The following is an 18,209-nucleotide window of genomic DNA, read 5'->3' as shown; positions in this document are numbered from 1 at the left end:
TATTTAAACAGATAAAATGCTCTTTAGAATTATTTTCCTTTTTCCACAAAAAGAACTGGAAAAAATGTTAGCTCACATAAAGTTGTGGCGAAAGTTATTCCATTTTGATTTTATTTCAGCCCAATAACAGAAGCAGGTTATATTGGGGGGGGAGGGGGGGGAGGGACAATCAAAAATGGAATGATTCATGTGATAGAGCAGACCCATGGCACAGGTCTTCAGTCAAAAAGTGGTAGTTCCTAGAAATCATGTCCAGCTTGCCTTTCATGCATAGCGCCACAGCTGCCCCCCAGCTTTTACGTATTTATTCTGTGATTTTGATGAACTAAAGAAAAGTTATCATTCTGCATTAAACCCTATTTTCATTCAGGTTCCCAGTGTATGGTGTGAAAATGGAAAATGAACTAGTTAGCAAAGATGATGCTATTGCAATGAAAGTATTTCTGTGCTTTATTAACATACATGATAAAGCATATAAATAAAATGCTTTATAACAAGTATTTGTAGACCTGAATAATATTGTGACTTTTCAGCTATTACTGTACCATAGAATTTATTACTACATTTTTAATAACATGAAACATTCATCTCCTTAAATTACTGCAAGAAATATCAGAACAGGAGCGTTTTCTGTTGCATCAGGAGACCCTTCCTGAACAATTACTGGTAGAGAAACAGCTGAACCTTAATGATATGCCAGTGTTGTCTGCACCTCAGCTCATTGATGTAAGTACCGCATGTTCCCTTCATTGCACAGGTAAAGTTCAGTTATATTTTCTAGCTCAATGCGATAAAATCAATGAGATGATCACAGCTGTTTCTGTCTTTTATCTGACTTGCTAAGTGCCTAAAGATCTAAGGTATGAATTTGCTTATCTTTCCTTAGCTTCTACCAACAGCAAACTTCAGAATGCTGTTTTCAGTTCAGAATATCTCTTCCTTGTTGAGAAGTTTTAGAGCGCTGCTGTGAGTAGAAGCCAATCAGATCAAAGCTGAATTACTAGTTTAAGCTAGCTTTGGATATGGAAAAATTTTTATCTTCTGTAATATCCTGAGTAGGGCAGAGCTTGGAAGGCAGAAGGAACAAAGAATTACACTTTACTGGAGAAAGATGCTGCAGTGTAGAAAAATAGAGTTAGAAGCAGGAAAGGGCATTTGGTCACCTGCTGCACTGAGTGTCCAGACAATGTTTTTTTACTTCTTAAAAACAGCAGCAACAAACAAAACAAAACCCTCCAATTCTGGAATCAATATTAGAGCTGAATTACCCTCTGCACCCTTTTCTGGTGGTAGCTGGGAACAAGTAGCCTTATTATTTCTGCCTAGCCAGCAGCATATTTTTACCATCCAGCGCATGCACACAAAATACTAGAGGGATGAGTGACAGCAGTATATTGTAAAACAAACCAGATCCTGTTAAAGGTGTCAGATTTGCAACTCATTACTTTTTGTAATCTTCTAAAAAGCAGAAGCTGCTAGCACACTTGTTAGATTCTCCCCATTCTCTTAGTATAGCACTTGAAGTCAGCAGATTCTGAAGTCATTGCCTGTATCTTTAAGTGAGGCTATCTGTGGGAATAAGGAAGAGGAGGAAGTGTCACTTAAGACTTTCCAAGCAGCTGGCACCATGCCAATTTTCCTTTTGAATTATACCTGTTGTCAAATCAATGTTCTTACCACTTACAATGAAAGAATGAAACTTGGAAAGTAAAAGTTAAAAGTGCATTCATGTTAATTTTGGTCTAAAGTGCTAATTTAGAATTTAGTTTATGGGGGGAAAATTAAAACTTTTGATAGCTAGCTTGTCTGTTTTCAGAAGGTAAAAGACAGTACATGTGCTTATTTATTGCTCTGAGCTTAATTGCTGAAATAATTCTGAGAGCTCATTTTATTTGTGGAACTGAGCTCTGGCTACAATAGTCCAGGAATGTTACAGCCTTAAATGGCATTTAAATTTGAAACCTAGCAGCCTTATATCCAATATCATTTGTCCACAGACCATTGTCATGTGGGTGGAATGCTGCTTTAAAACGTTAAGTATATTCCTTACTATAAAAATACTTGCAGTTGAATCAAGACATATTTTCATGAGAAGGTCATGTAAGTGGAAAATACATGGTGGTCTTCCTACAGTGAGTTGTCCACAATATCAATTACATTAGTTTGTAGGCTAAAAATAATTCTGTACTTTAATCTTTCATACTGTAGATGTACATATGTGATGAGAACAGAAGGGCCAACGAGTATGACTTCAAGAAAGCACTTGATCTACTGGAATATATTGATGAGGTAGGAATGTTTGGTGGGGGGGGTAGGAGAGGATTTCTAATCCAGAGATTATTTCTTTTTGGTTATTCAAGGTAAGATTCTGCATCTGTAGTTAGCTAAGATCCTATCAGTTTAGTGTATGGTAAGTAAAAATAACCTCTAGTGTTTTTTTGGTTTGTTTTAAGTCACTGGAGACTTGATGCCAAATGTGACTTAGAAGATTTAAGAAAAGTGACACTCCTTATCTTCAAATCTCATCGATAGTCTAGTTTTTCTGATGGAGCCTTGCTTTTCTACAGGCTTTCTCCAAACAGGATAAAGATCATTTGTTCTCAGTAGCTCAGTTCTTGTATCTCCATTATTGGCAGTTTCTCTCAGTGTCCTTAGATAATGTGGGATAAAGAGTCACCAGTTTTTTAACGTGTAATTAGGACTGAATCACAGGTTTGCTATCTTAAACTTGGAGTTGTCATCCTATTTCATTGCATGATCTAGTGTCTTATCAAGAGTAACTTTCCACAAAGCATGAATAAATCAACTTCTGAAGAGCACCAAACCTGAATTAACAGCAATCTTTGCTAAAAAGCTAAAGCTGTACTTTTTCAGAGAATTACTTCGGACTTCTGTTATGGATGAATTGAAAAGTATTCCTTACCATTTGAAAATGAGAGCTCTTTTCTGATTATCCCAACTGTTGCTGTTCTGAGTGGAAGAGTTCTAGATAAGATCTCTGTAGTAGTGCTGTATAAAACTGTTGTGCCATTTTGTTGGCCTTCAATAATTTTGGTTTTATGGTTATAAATATTTAGATTGTTTTGATTTTAAACTGTGTTTTTATTTGCATTCCTTTTCTCTAATTCTCTTATGAATAGTGTTTCTTTACTATTATTAACTAGTCTTGCTTTATGCATGAATATGCTTACTTCTGTTTTGTGTTGAGTACTATGCTATACTTTGTGTATTGAGGAAGGAGAAGGTATTAGTACTTAGTATGTTAATTATCTGAGTTATTAACTCAAATTAACTGAGTTTTCCTCTTAAATTTTGTCTCCCCATTTCATGAATGCTCAAATAACTATGTATTTTTTTTAACAACTGAAGAAAATCAATATCACTTTAAGAAAGTGAGTTTTCAAAAGCATTTTTCAGTCAGTTTTTCAAGTCTCTGATAACTTGAGTAGGACTGTTCAGCACGTATTAGAGATGGTGCGTTAGACTAATGTTTCTGAGGAGATGAGTTCAGCTGCATATGTAGGATTTAATCAGGGTTATCCTTTAACGGCTAAAATTATAGTTACAGACTTCAGAATGTCTAAGCTGTTCTTTATTTTTCCTTGCTTTTCTCTAGCAAAAAGATAGTGCAAAGACAATACCCGTCCTCTTGCTTCTAGAATTCCAAAGTCTAGAGTTCATGGTTTCTCTTGCCTCTTACAGGGGGCATTTAAAGTAGCTGTAATACTTCAATATGCTGAGAAGAATATGTATGATCTTTTTTTCTGACAGTATACCTTAAAAGGGGGTCTGACACTAAGCTTCTCAAACTTTCTGCGCAGTGAAGGGACTGCCCATTCTAAGGCAAATGTGTATTTTTGAAGATGTATTTACTAATATACTTATAATGCCCACATTAGGATGTGTATTTTACATGTAATGCATGCCAATTAGCTTGGCCTTGCCAAGAAAAGAACTTTGAATTCAGTCATCATTTAGCATGTATTGAAGTAAAACTTGCCTACAATGCACTGTTTTATAAATTTTTATTTGTTCATGTGCTTGAAAATATGCTTTCCCCCCACACAGACTGAGGTAGCTGGTCTGCAGCTGTAGTATGTGGGGATGTTGAAGGCCTGAGCCATGTCTTCAAATGGAAATGAATAGTCTTCAGTGGTTGAAGAGTCTGATCAGCTCATCTGTTAAAATAGGAACTGTAGCTATAGGATTGAGTTCAGTCCTTTTCTTCTTCCTCAGGTTTCTTTGACCTTGTACTCAAAGCTTTTGCAGCTTGATGACATAAGTAATCACTTCCTTGCCCTTGCTAAGTCTGAGACCACTGTTTTGCAAGTTTTACTTTCTCATATGTGTTAGCTGTACAAATGAAGGTGAAAGTAATTTCCTGCTTCCTGTCTTGGGAATGTCCTAAAAATCACATCACAATTTTAAATTGTTGCTTCAGAACTTGAAGCTTTTGTCTCAGTTTTTAGAGAATGTCTAAGCTGTTCTTTATCTTTCCTTGCTTTTCTCTAGCAAAAACCTTGCCACTCTTCTATTCTATACAATATCATTTTGTAGCTTCAGCTTTCTGAGAATGTTGCTAGTCATTGTTTCACCTCTTAAGGGCTGTTTTTTCAGAGTTGAGTGACATGTTTTCTCTAGGAAAAAGCAAATTGACACATCTAAGAAAACGTTTTTGCTTGTGTTTAGCTTTTTTACTTTTTTGGGGGGGGATCATCAAAATAAGTGCAGATGTTATGAAAGCTGGTCTTTAATTCTTTTTGTCATCATCATGACTCCTTTTAAAGGGATTTGCATGGTCTTGTTCTGTGGTAGCTATGCTTTGTTCCTAATTGACCATTCCAATTAAATTTTAAGTTTCTGAAGAATTTGGGATATTTGAAACTGTTCATACATACTCTTTCAATTCTCTTGTTTTATTTTTCCTTGCTCAGTCCAAGGGAGTTTGATGTCATCCTCCATCAAAGTAGCTGGTTGATTACCTTATATTTCAAGTGCTGGTCATCAATTTGGACATGTTTGAAAACCTACTTGGGGATTTTCTTCCATATTGTAGTTATAGTATAACTCATGAGGTGTCTTATCCTATCCCATGCTCAAAACAGGGACAGCTGCGAGGTCAGACAAGGTTGCTCAAGGCTTTATCCTGTTGGGCCTTGAAAACCTCCAAGGATGGAGACTGCACCTCCTCTCTGGGCTGGTCCATCTTTTTATGATACCTGATCAGATGAGTTGCTCTCTATGAGACTATCGTAGGTTATTTTGGTCCTCAGAACACTGCGCAGAAAAAAATTTCCTGTTTCTGGGGTTTTTAGGTATCCTTTTATTACATGTTCAGTCTGATTTTAACAGTGTTCTTGTATTTTTCTCATCAACTGTATGTATTCCTACTGACTTCTCTGTTTACAAATTTGTAGTTCTCATTTACCCATTTGTAACGTATTCTGTAAATCTGTTGCACTGTACACTGATCAAAAGACATGCTAGAACAAGGATTAGATTAGATGTAAATTATTTGCTGTTTCCAAGGCTTGGAAAGAATTTCTTAATGTTACTTTGTGATTGCTAGAGTATGTTACAGCATATGGGTATGTTAAAGCCAATAATAATTTGCCTGATATCACAAATCTGTCTGTTATGTCTGAGGTTCAGCAAAGCTTGGATACCTGAACTACAGTGTGGCTCATCTTTATACAGACTGTAATAGATCAGGAAAACTGCCTTAAATGTCAACAAATTCTTGTGTGGATGTGCTTCTAATGGTTTAAATCTGGCTGTATATTGATCTAGTCCCAGTGACAAGCTAAACTTCTCTAAGTCAGGTTTACTGCATTGACTGTCTACATACAACATAGTTTCAATTCCAGTTAAATCTGTTTAAGATACACCCTTCTGTGTAATTCTGTGCGTAGATCGAATCAAAACAACTTTTGTTGGGAGTATGGCTATTGAATATGGGGCTACATGGGGATTTCAGAGGCTTTCTTACTAAAACCAAAAAGGTAGTGGCTACGTTAATTCTCCTACTTTGTTCAGCCTATCTCTACTACATACATTTACAGCTGCTTTTAAGTCAGAAGGATGGAAGCAGTTAAGATAAGCTAAACATGTAGTACTGAACTTGACTCACCTGCTTAATTAGATGCACGGCTATTAGTAATTGCCTTAACAGCCCTAAAGCCAATTTTCAGTCTGTAACTATGATAAGACATACTTTTCTTTAAACTTAAGGTTGATTGTAATCTCATTTCTTGAAACGGTATAATATGAATATTTTCTTCTGTTTTCTAGTGGACTTACTCTCTTAAAATATTTTCTATGTTAAGTCCTATCTCCTGGTCATTATTTTACTTCTACTCGTTGATGGTGTGTATCAAACATGCAATGTTTGCTCTTTTTGCTAACTTATCTACATTTTTATATGATTGTATAACAAGCAAGACAGAAAACAGTAATCTACATTTATTGCCGGTTGACTTACTGTGTGTAGAGCAGAGTTCATCAAGGCCCACGTTAACCGTCAAATAGTTTTAGTGCAGTAAACAGAACTGTAATGAAGAACAACTTGGAACTAAGTGACAAGTTGAACCATTATTGGAAATGTATATATGTGTCATGAAGATTGTTGGTTTTGCACTATTATAGCACTTTTTTTCTATGAAGATGTCAAAGTGGATTGCACTAGTTAAAGAACTAAATCTTAGAACTATTGTAAAGTAAACAGAGTAGTGAAGCCCAAAGAGACTTGGCTTTGCTGGTTTCTGAAAAGCCGTAAAAGTGATAAGGCAAAAGCAGAATTCAGAAGCTGTGAAAAACTTACTGCTGCTGAATGCCTGGTACAAATGAATCTGGTGTCTTTCAACAAAATTTGGACAAATAGCAAGTTTGACTTTTTTTTCCTCTGTTCCTTCCCCCCCTGCTTCCCCAAACCAGGCAAAATGATGGGATGGTAGCAGTAGAAATCTAAAGTAATAATTCAAAATCTGACCCAAGCTTTTAATCTGTAAAATCAGGTGGCAGAAACTGCCCAATTTTAAGTAATAGGAACTGTCAGCATTGAAATTCTTTAACATTTGGAACATTGCTTTAATCACTGGTACATATATTTAGCAGATCAAATACACAAGTGTGATTTAATAAAAGTATCATATAATACCACTATCACTTACAGTTTAACAGTGTTCAGTAACTAAAGAATTTAGTTCATCAGTGTAATCTGAGTGTGATATGGTGATTATTTCTTTAAAAATAATGTTAAAATTACCTGTCTCTTCTCCTTACATGAATTCAAGGATGAGGAAGTGGATGTAAACGATCTTAAACTAAAAATTGTCTGCAAGGCTCTCCAAAGAGATGGGTAAGTCCAGCATTAGTATAAATTACTAGGAGGTTTCTTTGCAATGTTGCTTTTTTTCAAAATCATGCATTGGTGTACTATTCTCCAGCTCATTGAAAAGACTGGATTTCATAGTATAAGATGAGTAAAGTATAAAGTACCTGATCAGGATGTGTCCTTTCCTTCGTAAAGTGAAACTGCAACAAAAAGATATTTCTGCAGTACTTTGTTCATTTTTCTCAGTGGCAACTTACTATGCTTTTTCAACACGTCAGAAACAGAAATTTAGCCATACAGCTCTCATTCTTATTGTACCCTTTGGTAAGGTAAAAGAAATGACCGTAACTGTTTTTCTTTTTGAAGCAACCCTTCTGAGTCACTGTTGTGGTTTAAATGTGTCTCAAGACAGAAGCTTTTTAAGAGCAACGTGTGCCAAAGTCACTCCTGCAGACTGTTATGTCACTTATTTTGGCCATTGAACCACTTCGACAACTTCATGCCTCTTTTCTGAGTTAAAGCTACATTATTGATTGTAAGAGATCAAAGCTTTATATACTGCTTAAAAGAGCCACCTTCCAGATCATCTTCAACACTGAATACAAGCTGAATCCAATTAGTGTGATGAATCTTTTCAGCAAGCAGTGCTGCTGTTCTTTCCCAGTTTAAATGATTCCCTCCTCTTCCTTACTAATTTTCAGCTAGATTTTCTAAATCCCATCCCTGTTCCAACAGAACCTAAGGAATGAGATGAGAATACATGCCAAATGCACTGTCTTTTGTGGTGAAAATGGAAATAAGTAGCATTTGTATTCACACTTACACACAGGATAGATTCCAAAGGACAGTGGTCTGCAGAAAACAAATTCCTAATTGTGTTACTGAGTTAGTCACCTCTGACATAAAATTATGCAGAAACAAGTTTATTCTAAGTGGCTTCTTCTTTACCTATTCAGGATGGAGGATTCCAGAGCTCCTACATGGTACCAGTCTAGCAGTTTGTTTATGCCTTGGAACTGGGCCAGGAACAGCATATTGGAAACAATATTTAAACCTTTAAAATCACGTACATATATTGCTGACATGAATTTGCCCACTCCACTAGCTAAGCAGATGCAAATTCAAATCACCTTTGCGTGGAATAGTGTTTAGAAAACTTGATCTTCCAGTTGAGCTTCTAGTCCAGCAGGCTCTGTTACAAAGAGGTTGAGATCTATTTCAAAAAAAGTAGTGTTAGCATCCATCTATGTGCAAAATAAAGCATTTGACATATCATAGTACCATTTTTTAAGGGTGGCATCTGTTCTGTAGCTGAAGACGGCAGTGAGATTCTTGAGCAGAACGGCAAACCTTGCTGAGCATGCTGCAGGCGTTCTGGTAGCCGTCCTCGCTGTCCGCCTCCTCTGTGCCTAGGAGGAGGCACTCCACTCCACTTCCATCTTCCTCAGACTCTTCCCAGTAGAATCAAAGATGAAATCTGGGAAGTTTTGGAGTCAAACTGACACCCAGGGTGAAACTATGGTCTCAGTGACGTACAGAGGATTTGTCAGTATAGCTGCTGGGAGCCAGGTACAGATCTGTTGCAACCATGTTCCACTGGCCAAATGAGTGTTGCTGGTTTGGGAACTGACATGAGAGCTCTTTTTGTCTGGCAGTTTAACACGTGGAACAGGGGACATTAACAACTGAGAGGTCAGAACCACAGCAAAGAAAGTTAGGTTGCTATTGATCTAAAACCATTCCATATAAAGCTCTGCAAAGATGAAGAATTCTCATTTAAAATTACCTTTCTCTTACAAAAATCTGTTTGGGGTTTTCTTATCTTATCACACATGAGACTTGCATTCACAAATGTTCACCTTCATGTTTAATCACAAATGAGACTCAGAAAATAGTTTTTGTGTGTGTTGTTACAGGCTTGCAAATGACACTTTTCAGCTTTTTTTCTTTCCCACTCCTTTTCTCATTTTGCAAACTTGTTGGCAAATAACCTGTTCTGCTTTATTGTACTAAGAGATAAATTTTTAATGATTGTGAGATGATGGAAATAATTGTTGAGGGTAGTTTTTATCTTAACAGGTAATACTTCTGCTTTTATCAGAGAAATAAGTAATGTTTGCTTTTACAGTTTAGAAGACAGGAAGCATTTCTATTATCCTCCTAACTAGATTACATTATAGTAGTGCAAATTTGTTACAGTTTTACCTTTGAAATAAAGAATAACTAACACAGGATAGAAAAACCTCTTGCTTTGAGCTGTAGGCAAGTATACAACACTTTCTGTATGAACATTTATTAACTGTCTTGGATAATTTATCAAATTTCCTATGTATTGTTTGTTAGTGTTGCATTTTATTTCATCTGCTCAACTGTTTTCACAATTTATTCTGTGACTTGCAGGTGGTCCAATTCAGAAGGTAAAGATGATCCAATTGAAGCATCTAAAGATAGTATATTTGTGAAAATATTACAAAAACTCTTGAAAGAAGGTAAAATATACTTATATTTAAGTGAACTTCTTGAAATTGTATAGTTTATTTTTAAAGATGCTTAAAATAAACAGTAAGTACCTAAGAAGAGATGGAGGTTCAATAATTTCTGAGAATAATAAAACTTCCACGTGCAATCCAGTAGGTAATTACAATCATAAGGAAACTAATTCTATCTCTGTGAAGTGATAAGGAGATGAGAGACTAGCAGGTTCCTTGATTATAATCTCAGTATCCTCAAATTATTTGGTCAGTAGGGCAGAAATCAGCTTTTTAGTAGTTCGTTATCACAAAATAAAGGGTCTTCTGGAATTAAATGCATATAATCTGTAAAATAAAGGATGAAGATGTAATGGTCCATCACTCAGAAGAGCTTAATGTAATTTAGCTCAACTGTTCTTCCCTGCCTCTCCCCCCCCCCCCCCAAAAAAAAGAAAAAGTTGAAACAAAATAAAACCTCCATTAAATTAAAATGGACCAAGGCAAGTTACAGCCATGAAAGTTACAGATTCTGAAAAAAATTATAAGTAGATTAGACTCAAAGAAATTCAGTTTTAATATTACTATATGCTCTTTTTTTCCAGAGTTGAGAAGGTTCCATGTTACAAGTGTTCTTCAAAACAGTTCTAGTTTTGTATTTTCAATCCTATCAGTTTCTTTCCTTTTGTAAGATTCTCACAGCACAGACTGAAATGTTGCAACCCGTTTTGGAGTATTTGTAGGAGTATTTGTTTCTTGACTTTTTTTTTTTTCCCTTCTCTCCCCAAAGTGCTATGTGACTTGGATTTTAGTTTTAAGTATTTTAGGTTTAAGGATTTCTTAGGTTTAATAATAGAATTCACAGTGACTTTAAAATCATTATGAGAAGCTCTATTTTGGTAGGAAGTATTTGAATCTTGAATTTTGACTCCTAGTTTTGCAGAATACTTTTTTTTTTTTTTTTTTTTGCATAAAGCAGGTGTTTGCATTAGCAGTTGAGATCTTTTCTAAGTGAAATACTTTCAGTTCTATAATGAAAGGTTTTGTATTGTAGGAGTTCAGTTAAGTGAATATTTGCCAGAAGTGAAGGACTTGCTGCAAGCGGATGAACTTGGCAACTTGAAATCGAATCCTTACTTCGAATTTGTGTTAAAGGCAAACTATGAACTCTACGTTCAGGGACAAGCATGATGAATCTCACTATTCTTTTTTTAAATATTTTTTTCTAAAGGATTGTAAAATTCATGTATACTTTTTAAAATTCTGTTCTTATTTTGTTAAAACTTTGCAATAAAGTTTATATATAGTAATATGCCTGGTCTTGACAGTTTATAAACATTTCACTGCACTCGTGGGGTGGTGGGTAGTGGTGTTCTGTTTTCAGGCTAAAGAAAAATAAAGTTTTTTCATTTTCTGTACCTTTGTAAACTTTCTGTTTCTTTTTATATCTTCATTTAACATTAGGGAGGGCTAAAGATGCACAGATACAAAGGGTGAAACATGGGACCCACTGAAGAAGGCAAAACTTTTGCTCTCAGTTCACTGTTCTTCTTCACAGAAGGACATACTTGAAAACATGCAGGCTGCATGACTGTTCACCTTATTTAGGAAACAATCTATAAAATATTCTCAAGGTTTTTTGTATGCTTTGCACTGATATAACACCTAGTTTGAAGTAGCTAGGTAAATTCAACTTTGTGTTAAAGAAGACTGGCACAAAAGGATAATCGGCTTGTCATTAGTTGCTCGGCTTGTCAGTGGCAGGTAGGAAGAAAGCTCAGTTCTTATTCAAAGTTCTGTGGTCCACCATTCTTTCGGTTTATACTTACCTTTTCAATGCATGTTAACTATTTTCTCCATCTGTAGCTTTCATATAAATTATATCCAGATTTTTAGAGCACAGCTAAAACAGTGAGAGTTGAGAGCTCACCATGCAGTCACTCACAGTAACTGCTTGAACTTAGGCTCACAGGAAACCTAGAAAGCAGTTATCAAAGTGGGAATCCAGCATGATCTTCCTTACTTGGTGACTCACTCTTTACTAGATGATGCTACTGATTCCCCTGTCCCAGTTAGTTATCTCTAACTTGGTGGTAAAAAATATCCATGTAATTTTTCAATTCCAATTATTCTGAGAGCGGTAGATTTTAATCTAAAATTTGGTTACTTTAATCTGACAAGCTGCACCTTTCTTCTGCAAGTAGCTCAATAGCCAGAGAGCAAATACAGAACAACTTGCATGCCCTTATGTTTTATTTGTCTGGCTGCATGCCTGCTGCAATAACTTGATCCAACAGCTGAGAAGGTCAGAAGTTAAATTGGTTGAAGAGAATCCAGTTTCCAGTTTTAAAAGCACAGCTCCCCTTCCGTTTCTTCCCCTCCTCCCTGTACTAATACAGTAAGCTGGGCTGAGAGTCTGAACATGTTTGGAAGAATAGATTTATCTAGAGAGGTTCTAACTAATAAGGGAAAGAAATGCATCAGCAGTCCTCTTCTAAGATTGTTCTAAGAAGCAAATTTTGCTGGTCTGCAATCTTGCATAGCTCACTGAAGTGTGGGCATAACTCCTAGCTGTGGCTTTCAACAAATCATTTAAAGCACTAGAATTCCACATCCTTTTTAAAATATGATTTTAAAGGTCATTTCAGTTGATTGATAAATTTAACATTTTTGGAGAAAGGAATAATCTAACAAATCATTGGCACCCTTTGAAATATGTTCCACTTCTGAACTTTTACTGGACACTCAAATTTTAGTTGAAGAGAAAGCTCTTGAATTGACTGTCCACAGTAAAATACTCTGGGGATATCTCACCCCTCTCCAATTCACCTTCCTAGACTGCTGACCTGACCACCTATATTCTGTCAGGATTGACAGAGTAAGCCAAAGAAAACTTCTGTAGAAGTACGTGTTTCTGTTAATCCTCAACTATAGATCCAGTTCAAGGTGTCTGGCTTATTTGGCAGATGTGTTTCTTCCCTGGGGTATAAAAGACTTCTCTAGGTTCTCAAGAAACTCAGCCATGTAGTTTTCGCTACTACTGTTTTATTCTGCTGCTGGGTTAGGAGCTACTTGGCATTTGTACAATGCCTTTCATCTGACTATTGCCAAAACAGAAGGCTACAGGCAATGAGTTTACTTAAATAAAACCTCATTAAAATAACTTCCATGCCTAAACTGACGTTAAACGTTCTTGTACTAGAAATATTAAATCAGTTCATTATTCTGTTATGAGGCTTGAAAAGGTTGAGATTTTGGGCTATTCCTCTTCACGCATTATTTATTTCATTATGTAACAAGCTGTTCTTTTTACAGAGCTGTCTTCTCAGATTACTACATGGCAAAGATGCCTTCATTTACATATCAAAGATCATACAGTAGTATAATCTGAGTTGTTTCCAAGTGTAACAAATACAGTAAAATTAGTGCTGGTTTCAGAGAAAAAAAATAAACCCAGTTTTCAGTTAAATAGTTTAAGGAACATAGATAGCTACTTTTGAATAAGGTGGTGTATGTTTCTTAACTATTTATTTTCTCATTAATTCAAAATATACAAAATGTCCACATGTCTATACTCAACTGTCATTAGAGCAGCAGGAAAGTTTAGAAATTGTGATTTGTGACAAATTTCAGAAAAGATTTTTGTTGTGACCCGCTCTCTTTTGGAAACTAGTTTCAATTGCTTTGTGACTTAACACCAAAATCAAATTGATTTAGTGAGTATGGTTTAATATCAGAGCTACCTGAACTGTAAGAAATTAACATTGCCATCAGGCATTTTGCTGTATTTGAGTAGAGAGAGAATTTAAAGAAAGTGAAGGGACAGAATAGACCCATTCTTGGGTCAGGTTTCACTGAAGGATCATTAAGAATGTTTCTCAGTGATGTTAATGTTTCAGGCAGGATTTCTGTTATAACTTGATTTCAAGTTCAGCATCTGACCAACACAACCGTGTTTTAGCCTCCATGGCTGAGCATTACAGTTCTGCACACATATTTGATGGCTGTGATTCCTTTAAGTGCTTTCAGGCTTTCAATTTCTGTACTATCAGTTGGAGATAACAGACTTGAAGAATAAGATAAGAAGTTGAAGACTAGTATGAGAAAATAGCATATTTTATCCCCAGTGTGCTCTAATACAGTAACAAGACAGGAAATGGAAATCTACAGCAGAACAAAATAGGGAGCAGCCAGAGGTGAAGGGGGATGCTGGATGCAGCCAAACTAGGGGATCCAGAAATAAAGTATCAGAAGTGGAGCCGTCTGCTTCTCTGTTGACCATTCTGCTGTGCCTTGCAGTGAAGGAAATGCAGTTACTGAAATGCCTTCTCTTTCAAGAGATCCCTAGGGGCACGAATGCTTCTGGTTTAATATTTCTTCTTCCTCCTCTCCAGACTTCCTTTTGCCAAATTTCAAAAGGGTTTGCCCTTGGCCAGTTGTGCCTTCAGAGAAAGCCTTGAAGGTTGATGTGCAGCAGCTTGCTGGTGAGGCTGCAAACCTACTTGTGTTACCTCCTCACTTTGATTCTTCTTTCCCCTGGTAGTCAGAATTTCTGTGTAAGATCTTCCAGGTCTCCCACATGGGATCTCTGCTTAAGTTTCCATAGCTGAAGGAAATGAATTGCTCCTCTTTATTGACACAGTACCTGCATCTCTTCAGAGATGACTTGCTTGTGAGACCACACTCCTTTTCAAAGGGGTGAGCCCCCATGATGCATGCACAGGATGCCCCCGCTGTGAGCCAGGCCGAGCTCAGCAGCCCAGTAAGGGGCACGCGTAAGTGCACCAGCATCCGCTTCTGCGCCAGGCTTTGGGGATTAGGACAGCCCTAGGGATGAACACTTCCCAGGTTTCTCTTCAAGTGTTTGTTTAACCATCGTTGTCCTATACACTTATTTTCCATGTCTAAGTCATCTAAACCAAAAAGCATGTAACTTAACTCAGTGCGTAAAGCTGTGGCTTTCACATGGGCTAAACATAAAGCCGGATTCCATCCGCACCTGGAAGGACTGTGAAGGTGCTGCATGTAACCGCATACAAAAACCTACTTTTTTTTTTTTTTTCTTCAACTTAAGCATCACCTACGCCGTTGCTCCCCCTCTCCCCCCTGGAGTCGGCCTTTACCCACCCCTCTAGAAAAGGGCAGGATTTGTGAGGATTCTGCCTCTTTTCGAGGCCTATGACTCCAGCTCAGGGCAAGGGACACCGCTGCCGCCGAGGCCCACGCGCCTCCCCACGGCCGCGCCGACAGCAGCCACCGCCGCCACCCCCGGCCCGGCCCTGCCCTGCCCCGCGGCACCGCGCCGCCCGGACCTGCGGCCGCCGGGGGCCCGGCGGCTCCCAGCGCACCTGCTTTGCCCTTAACGGGCGCGGCGGGAGCCGGGGGATATTTCGGACGGGCGGGCTGGCGGCCGGCCGCGGCCCTGCCGGGGGGGCGCCGCAGACGCGCCTTATACGGCCCGGCCCGGCTCACCTGGGCCGCGGCCAGGCGAGCCTTGTTTGGGCAGCGCCGGGCCCGGGGGCCGCGGCCGGGCGCGACGCCCAAATATGGCGACGGCCGGCGCCGCATTCCTGGGGGCCGGGCGCCGCCGCCCGCCCGCCGCGATAAAAGGCTGCGCGCCGGGCCGCGGCCCCCCAGCCACCCGCCAGCAGCCGCAGCCGCTCCGCCCTGCCCACGGCCCGACGCGCCGAGCCCGCAGCCAGCCCTAGGTAAGCGCCGGGCCCGCGGGGAGGCGGCGGGGTCCGCTCGGCCCCGCGGCTGAGCCCGGCGCCCTCTGTCTCCCGCAGGACGCCGGCACCATGTGCGACGAGGACGAGACCACCGCGCTCGTGTGCGACAACGGCTCCGGCCTGGTGAAGGCGGGCTTCGCCGGGGACGACGCCCCCAGGGCCGTGTTCCCCTCCATCGTGGGCCGCCCCCGCCACCAGGTACCCTGGGGCTGCCCCTCGCCGCAGCGCCCCTCGCTGCAGGGCCCCTGGCCGCGGCGGCCCTGCGTGCGGCCGGAGCCTGCTGCCCACCCGGGAGCCCCGTGCCGAGGTTGCTGAGCGCCCCCCTTTCTCCCCCCGCAGGGTGTCATGGTGGGTATGGGTCAGAAGGACTCCTACGTAGGGGATGAAGCTCAGAGCAAGAGAGGTATCCTGACCCTGAAGTACCCCATTGAACACGGCATCATCACAAACTGGGATGACATGGAGAAGATCTGGCACCACACCTTCTACAACGAGCTGCGCGTGGCCCCTGAGGAGCACCCCACCCTCCTCACTGAGGCCCCCCTCAACCCCAAGGCCAACCGTGAGAAGATGACCCAGATCATGTTTGAGACCTTTAACGTGCCTGCCATGTATGTGGCCATCCAAGCTGTGCTGTCCCTCTACGCCTCCGGCCGTACCACTGGTGAGTGCAAGTGTCCCACAGGACACCCTTCTCCTGGGGGCGCCCAGGACTGGTCCCCTATGGCTCTGCTCTGTAGTGCAAGGCCATTTGTGAGCTGTGTCTCAGGTGATGCTCTTTGCTTCCCCAGGTATCGTGCTGGACTCCGGTGATGGTGTGACACACAACGTGCCCATCTATGAAGGGTACGCCCTGCCCCATGCCATCATGCGCTTGGATCTGGCTGGCCGGGACCTCACTGACTACCTGATGAAGATCCTGACTGAGCGTGGCTACTCCTTTGTTACCACAGGTAAGCACTGTTCCCTTCCCCCAAGTGTCCCCCCACAAATGCCCCCTGCACCCCAGGGATGCTGCAGCTTCTCCCCCCTTTGCAAGACCTGAGGGTGCTCCTGGCTGGGAACACGCATGTGGCTGGGACGACTGGGGTCCCTGCAGACCTGTGGAGGGGACACAGGCATCGCCTGTTCCCTCCTTGCAATTGCTGATGCCTTTGCTCTCCCTTGACAGCTGAACGTGAGATTGTCCGTGACATCAAGGAGAAGCTGTGCTATGTGGCGCTGGACTTTGAGAACGAGATGGCCACCGCTGCCTCTTCCTCCTCCCTGGAAAAAAGCTACGAGCTGCCCGATGGGCAGGTTATCACCATCGGCAATGAACGTTTCCGCTGCCCAGAAACCCTCTTCCAGCCTTCCTTCATTGGTGTGTGCCCCACCCTCCCCTCTCTCCTCTCTTAACAGCTCTTCCCCCCCTCCTGAGTCTTGCCGCAGAGCTCTCACTTGGTGCTTAACTCGTGCCTGCCTTTCTCCCCTCCCCTGCCACCAGGTATGGAGTCCGCAGGGATCCATGAGACCACCTACAACAGCATCATGAAGTGCGACATTGACATCAGGAAGGATCTGTATGCCAACAACGTCATGTCTGGGGGTACCACCATGTACCCAGGTATTGCTGACCGCATGCAGAAGGAGATCACAGCCCTGGCCCCCAGCACAATGAAGATCAAGGTAAAGCTAGAACATAAAAGACCTGGACACACACCTCCAGGGATATCCCTCTTTTCCCCTCCTGTAGACAGCAGGTGGGGCTGTGCACACCCCTAAGAAAAGGCAGTGCCTGTTGCCTGCAATAGGTGCTTTTTTTTACTGATCTCTGCTCTCTCTTGGTTTCCTCTAGATCATTGCCCCACCTGAGCGCAAGTACTCTGTCTGGATTGGTGGCTCCATCCTGGCCTCCCTGTCTACCTTCCAGCAGATGTGGATCACAAAGCAGGAATACGATGAAGCTGGCCCGTCCATTGTCCACCGTAAATGCTTCTAAACATGTTTACATGATCATTTTGCCAACCATGCTCAGGATGACAACCTTGTACTATGCAGGCTGCTGAGGACCTGCAACAGCCATGTAACTTTCTATTTTGTAACGATTTCTGGTTACTGTTGCTGCAAAGCTCCACATGACACAATGTATGTAAAGTGTACATAAATTAATTTATTTTACCTTGTTTTGTTCGTTTTTAAAACCAATGCCCTGTGAAAGGAAACAAAAAACTTCAAGAAGCATTAAATCATCAGTCATTCTGTCACGCCCCTAATGCAGTTGTTTGTTGTCATTTGCTTGGTTTCTTCTGTGAATTTTACGTTGCTCGCTGACATAGCGTGTTGCATCCCTTGCATCATGTAAGGGAGAGGGTAGGCGGGAGTGAGAGCAGGGAGCAGTGTGCTGGGTGGATTGGGCCTAGAGGAGGACTGGGGAGGGGGGCAGGACCCATCAAGGGCAGGAAACAGCTCTGCACGACTTGCTGGGGCGGGAGAAGGTCCAGTCCTGCTGTGAGCAGCTCTGGGGGGGCCAGGTGTGGCACCATGCTGCTGCAAGGTGGGTGCCCCCTCTCTGCACTGCGCTCCCCCTGGGCCCAGCAGGCAAGGGGTTACCTGGAGCCTTCCTCAGCTGTGGCTGGCAAAGGATTTTATTTGGCTCAGCCTGCCAAAAAAGTAGCCTTGACCTGTCTATGCAGCACC

General features: G+C 41.1%; 2 protein-coding genes across 3 annotated transcripts in view; both read left to right on the top strand.

Annotated features, from left to right (window-relative positions):
* The window catches only part of NUP133 (nucleoporin 133), a 38,186-nt gene extending 27,075 nt beyond the window's left edge, over positions 1 to 11,111 (top strand). For both annotated transcript variants that reach the window (XM_026117265.2, XM_026117266.2), the window contains exons 22-26: positions 608 to 726; positions 2,209 to 2,289; positions 7,293 to 7,357; positions 9,734 to 9,822; positions 10,856 to 11,111. In XM_026117265.2, the coding sequence (XP_025973050.1) occupies positions 608 to 726; positions 2,209 to 2,289; positions 7,293 to 7,357; positions 9,734 to 9,822; positions 10,856 to 10,992 (491 nt within the window). In that variant the 3' untranslated portion in view covers positions 10,993 to 11,111. The remainder of the gene's footprint in view (positions 1 to 607; positions 727 to 2,208; positions 2,290 to 7,292; positions 7,358 to 9,733; positions 9,823 to 10,855) is intronic.
* A 4,258-nt stretch (positions 11,112 to 15,369) lies between these two features.
* Positions 15,370 to 17,785, top strand: ACTA1 (actin alpha 1, skeletal muscle). Its single transcript, XM_026117327.2, has 7 exons — positions 15,370 to 15,509; positions 15,588 to 15,728; positions 15,870 to 16,194; positions 16,322 to 16,483; positions 16,702 to 16,893; positions 17,017 to 17,198; positions 17,368 to 17,785. The coding sequence occupies exons 2-7, from the start codon at positions 15,600 to 15,602 to the stop codon at positions 17,509 to 17,511; spliced, it is 1,134 nt and encodes a 377-aa protein (XP_025973112.1). The 5' UTR covers positions 15,370 to 15,509; positions 15,588 to 15,599; the 3' UTR covers positions 17,512 to 17,785.
* Positions 17,786 to 18,209: the final 424 nt, after the last annotated feature.

The sequence above is a fragment of the Dromaius novaehollandiae genome, chromosome 3, assembly GCF_036370855.1.
Source record: "Dromaius novaehollandiae isolate bDroNov1 chromosome 3, bDroNov1.hap1, whole genome shotgun sequence".
Taxonomy (NCBI): domain Eukaryota; kingdom Metazoa; phylum Chordata; class Aves; order Casuariiformes; family Dromaiidae; genus Dromaius; species Dromaius novaehollandiae.
The sequence above is the reverse complement of the archived record's forward strand: the minus strand, read 5'-3'. Positions and strand labels throughout refer to the sequence as shown.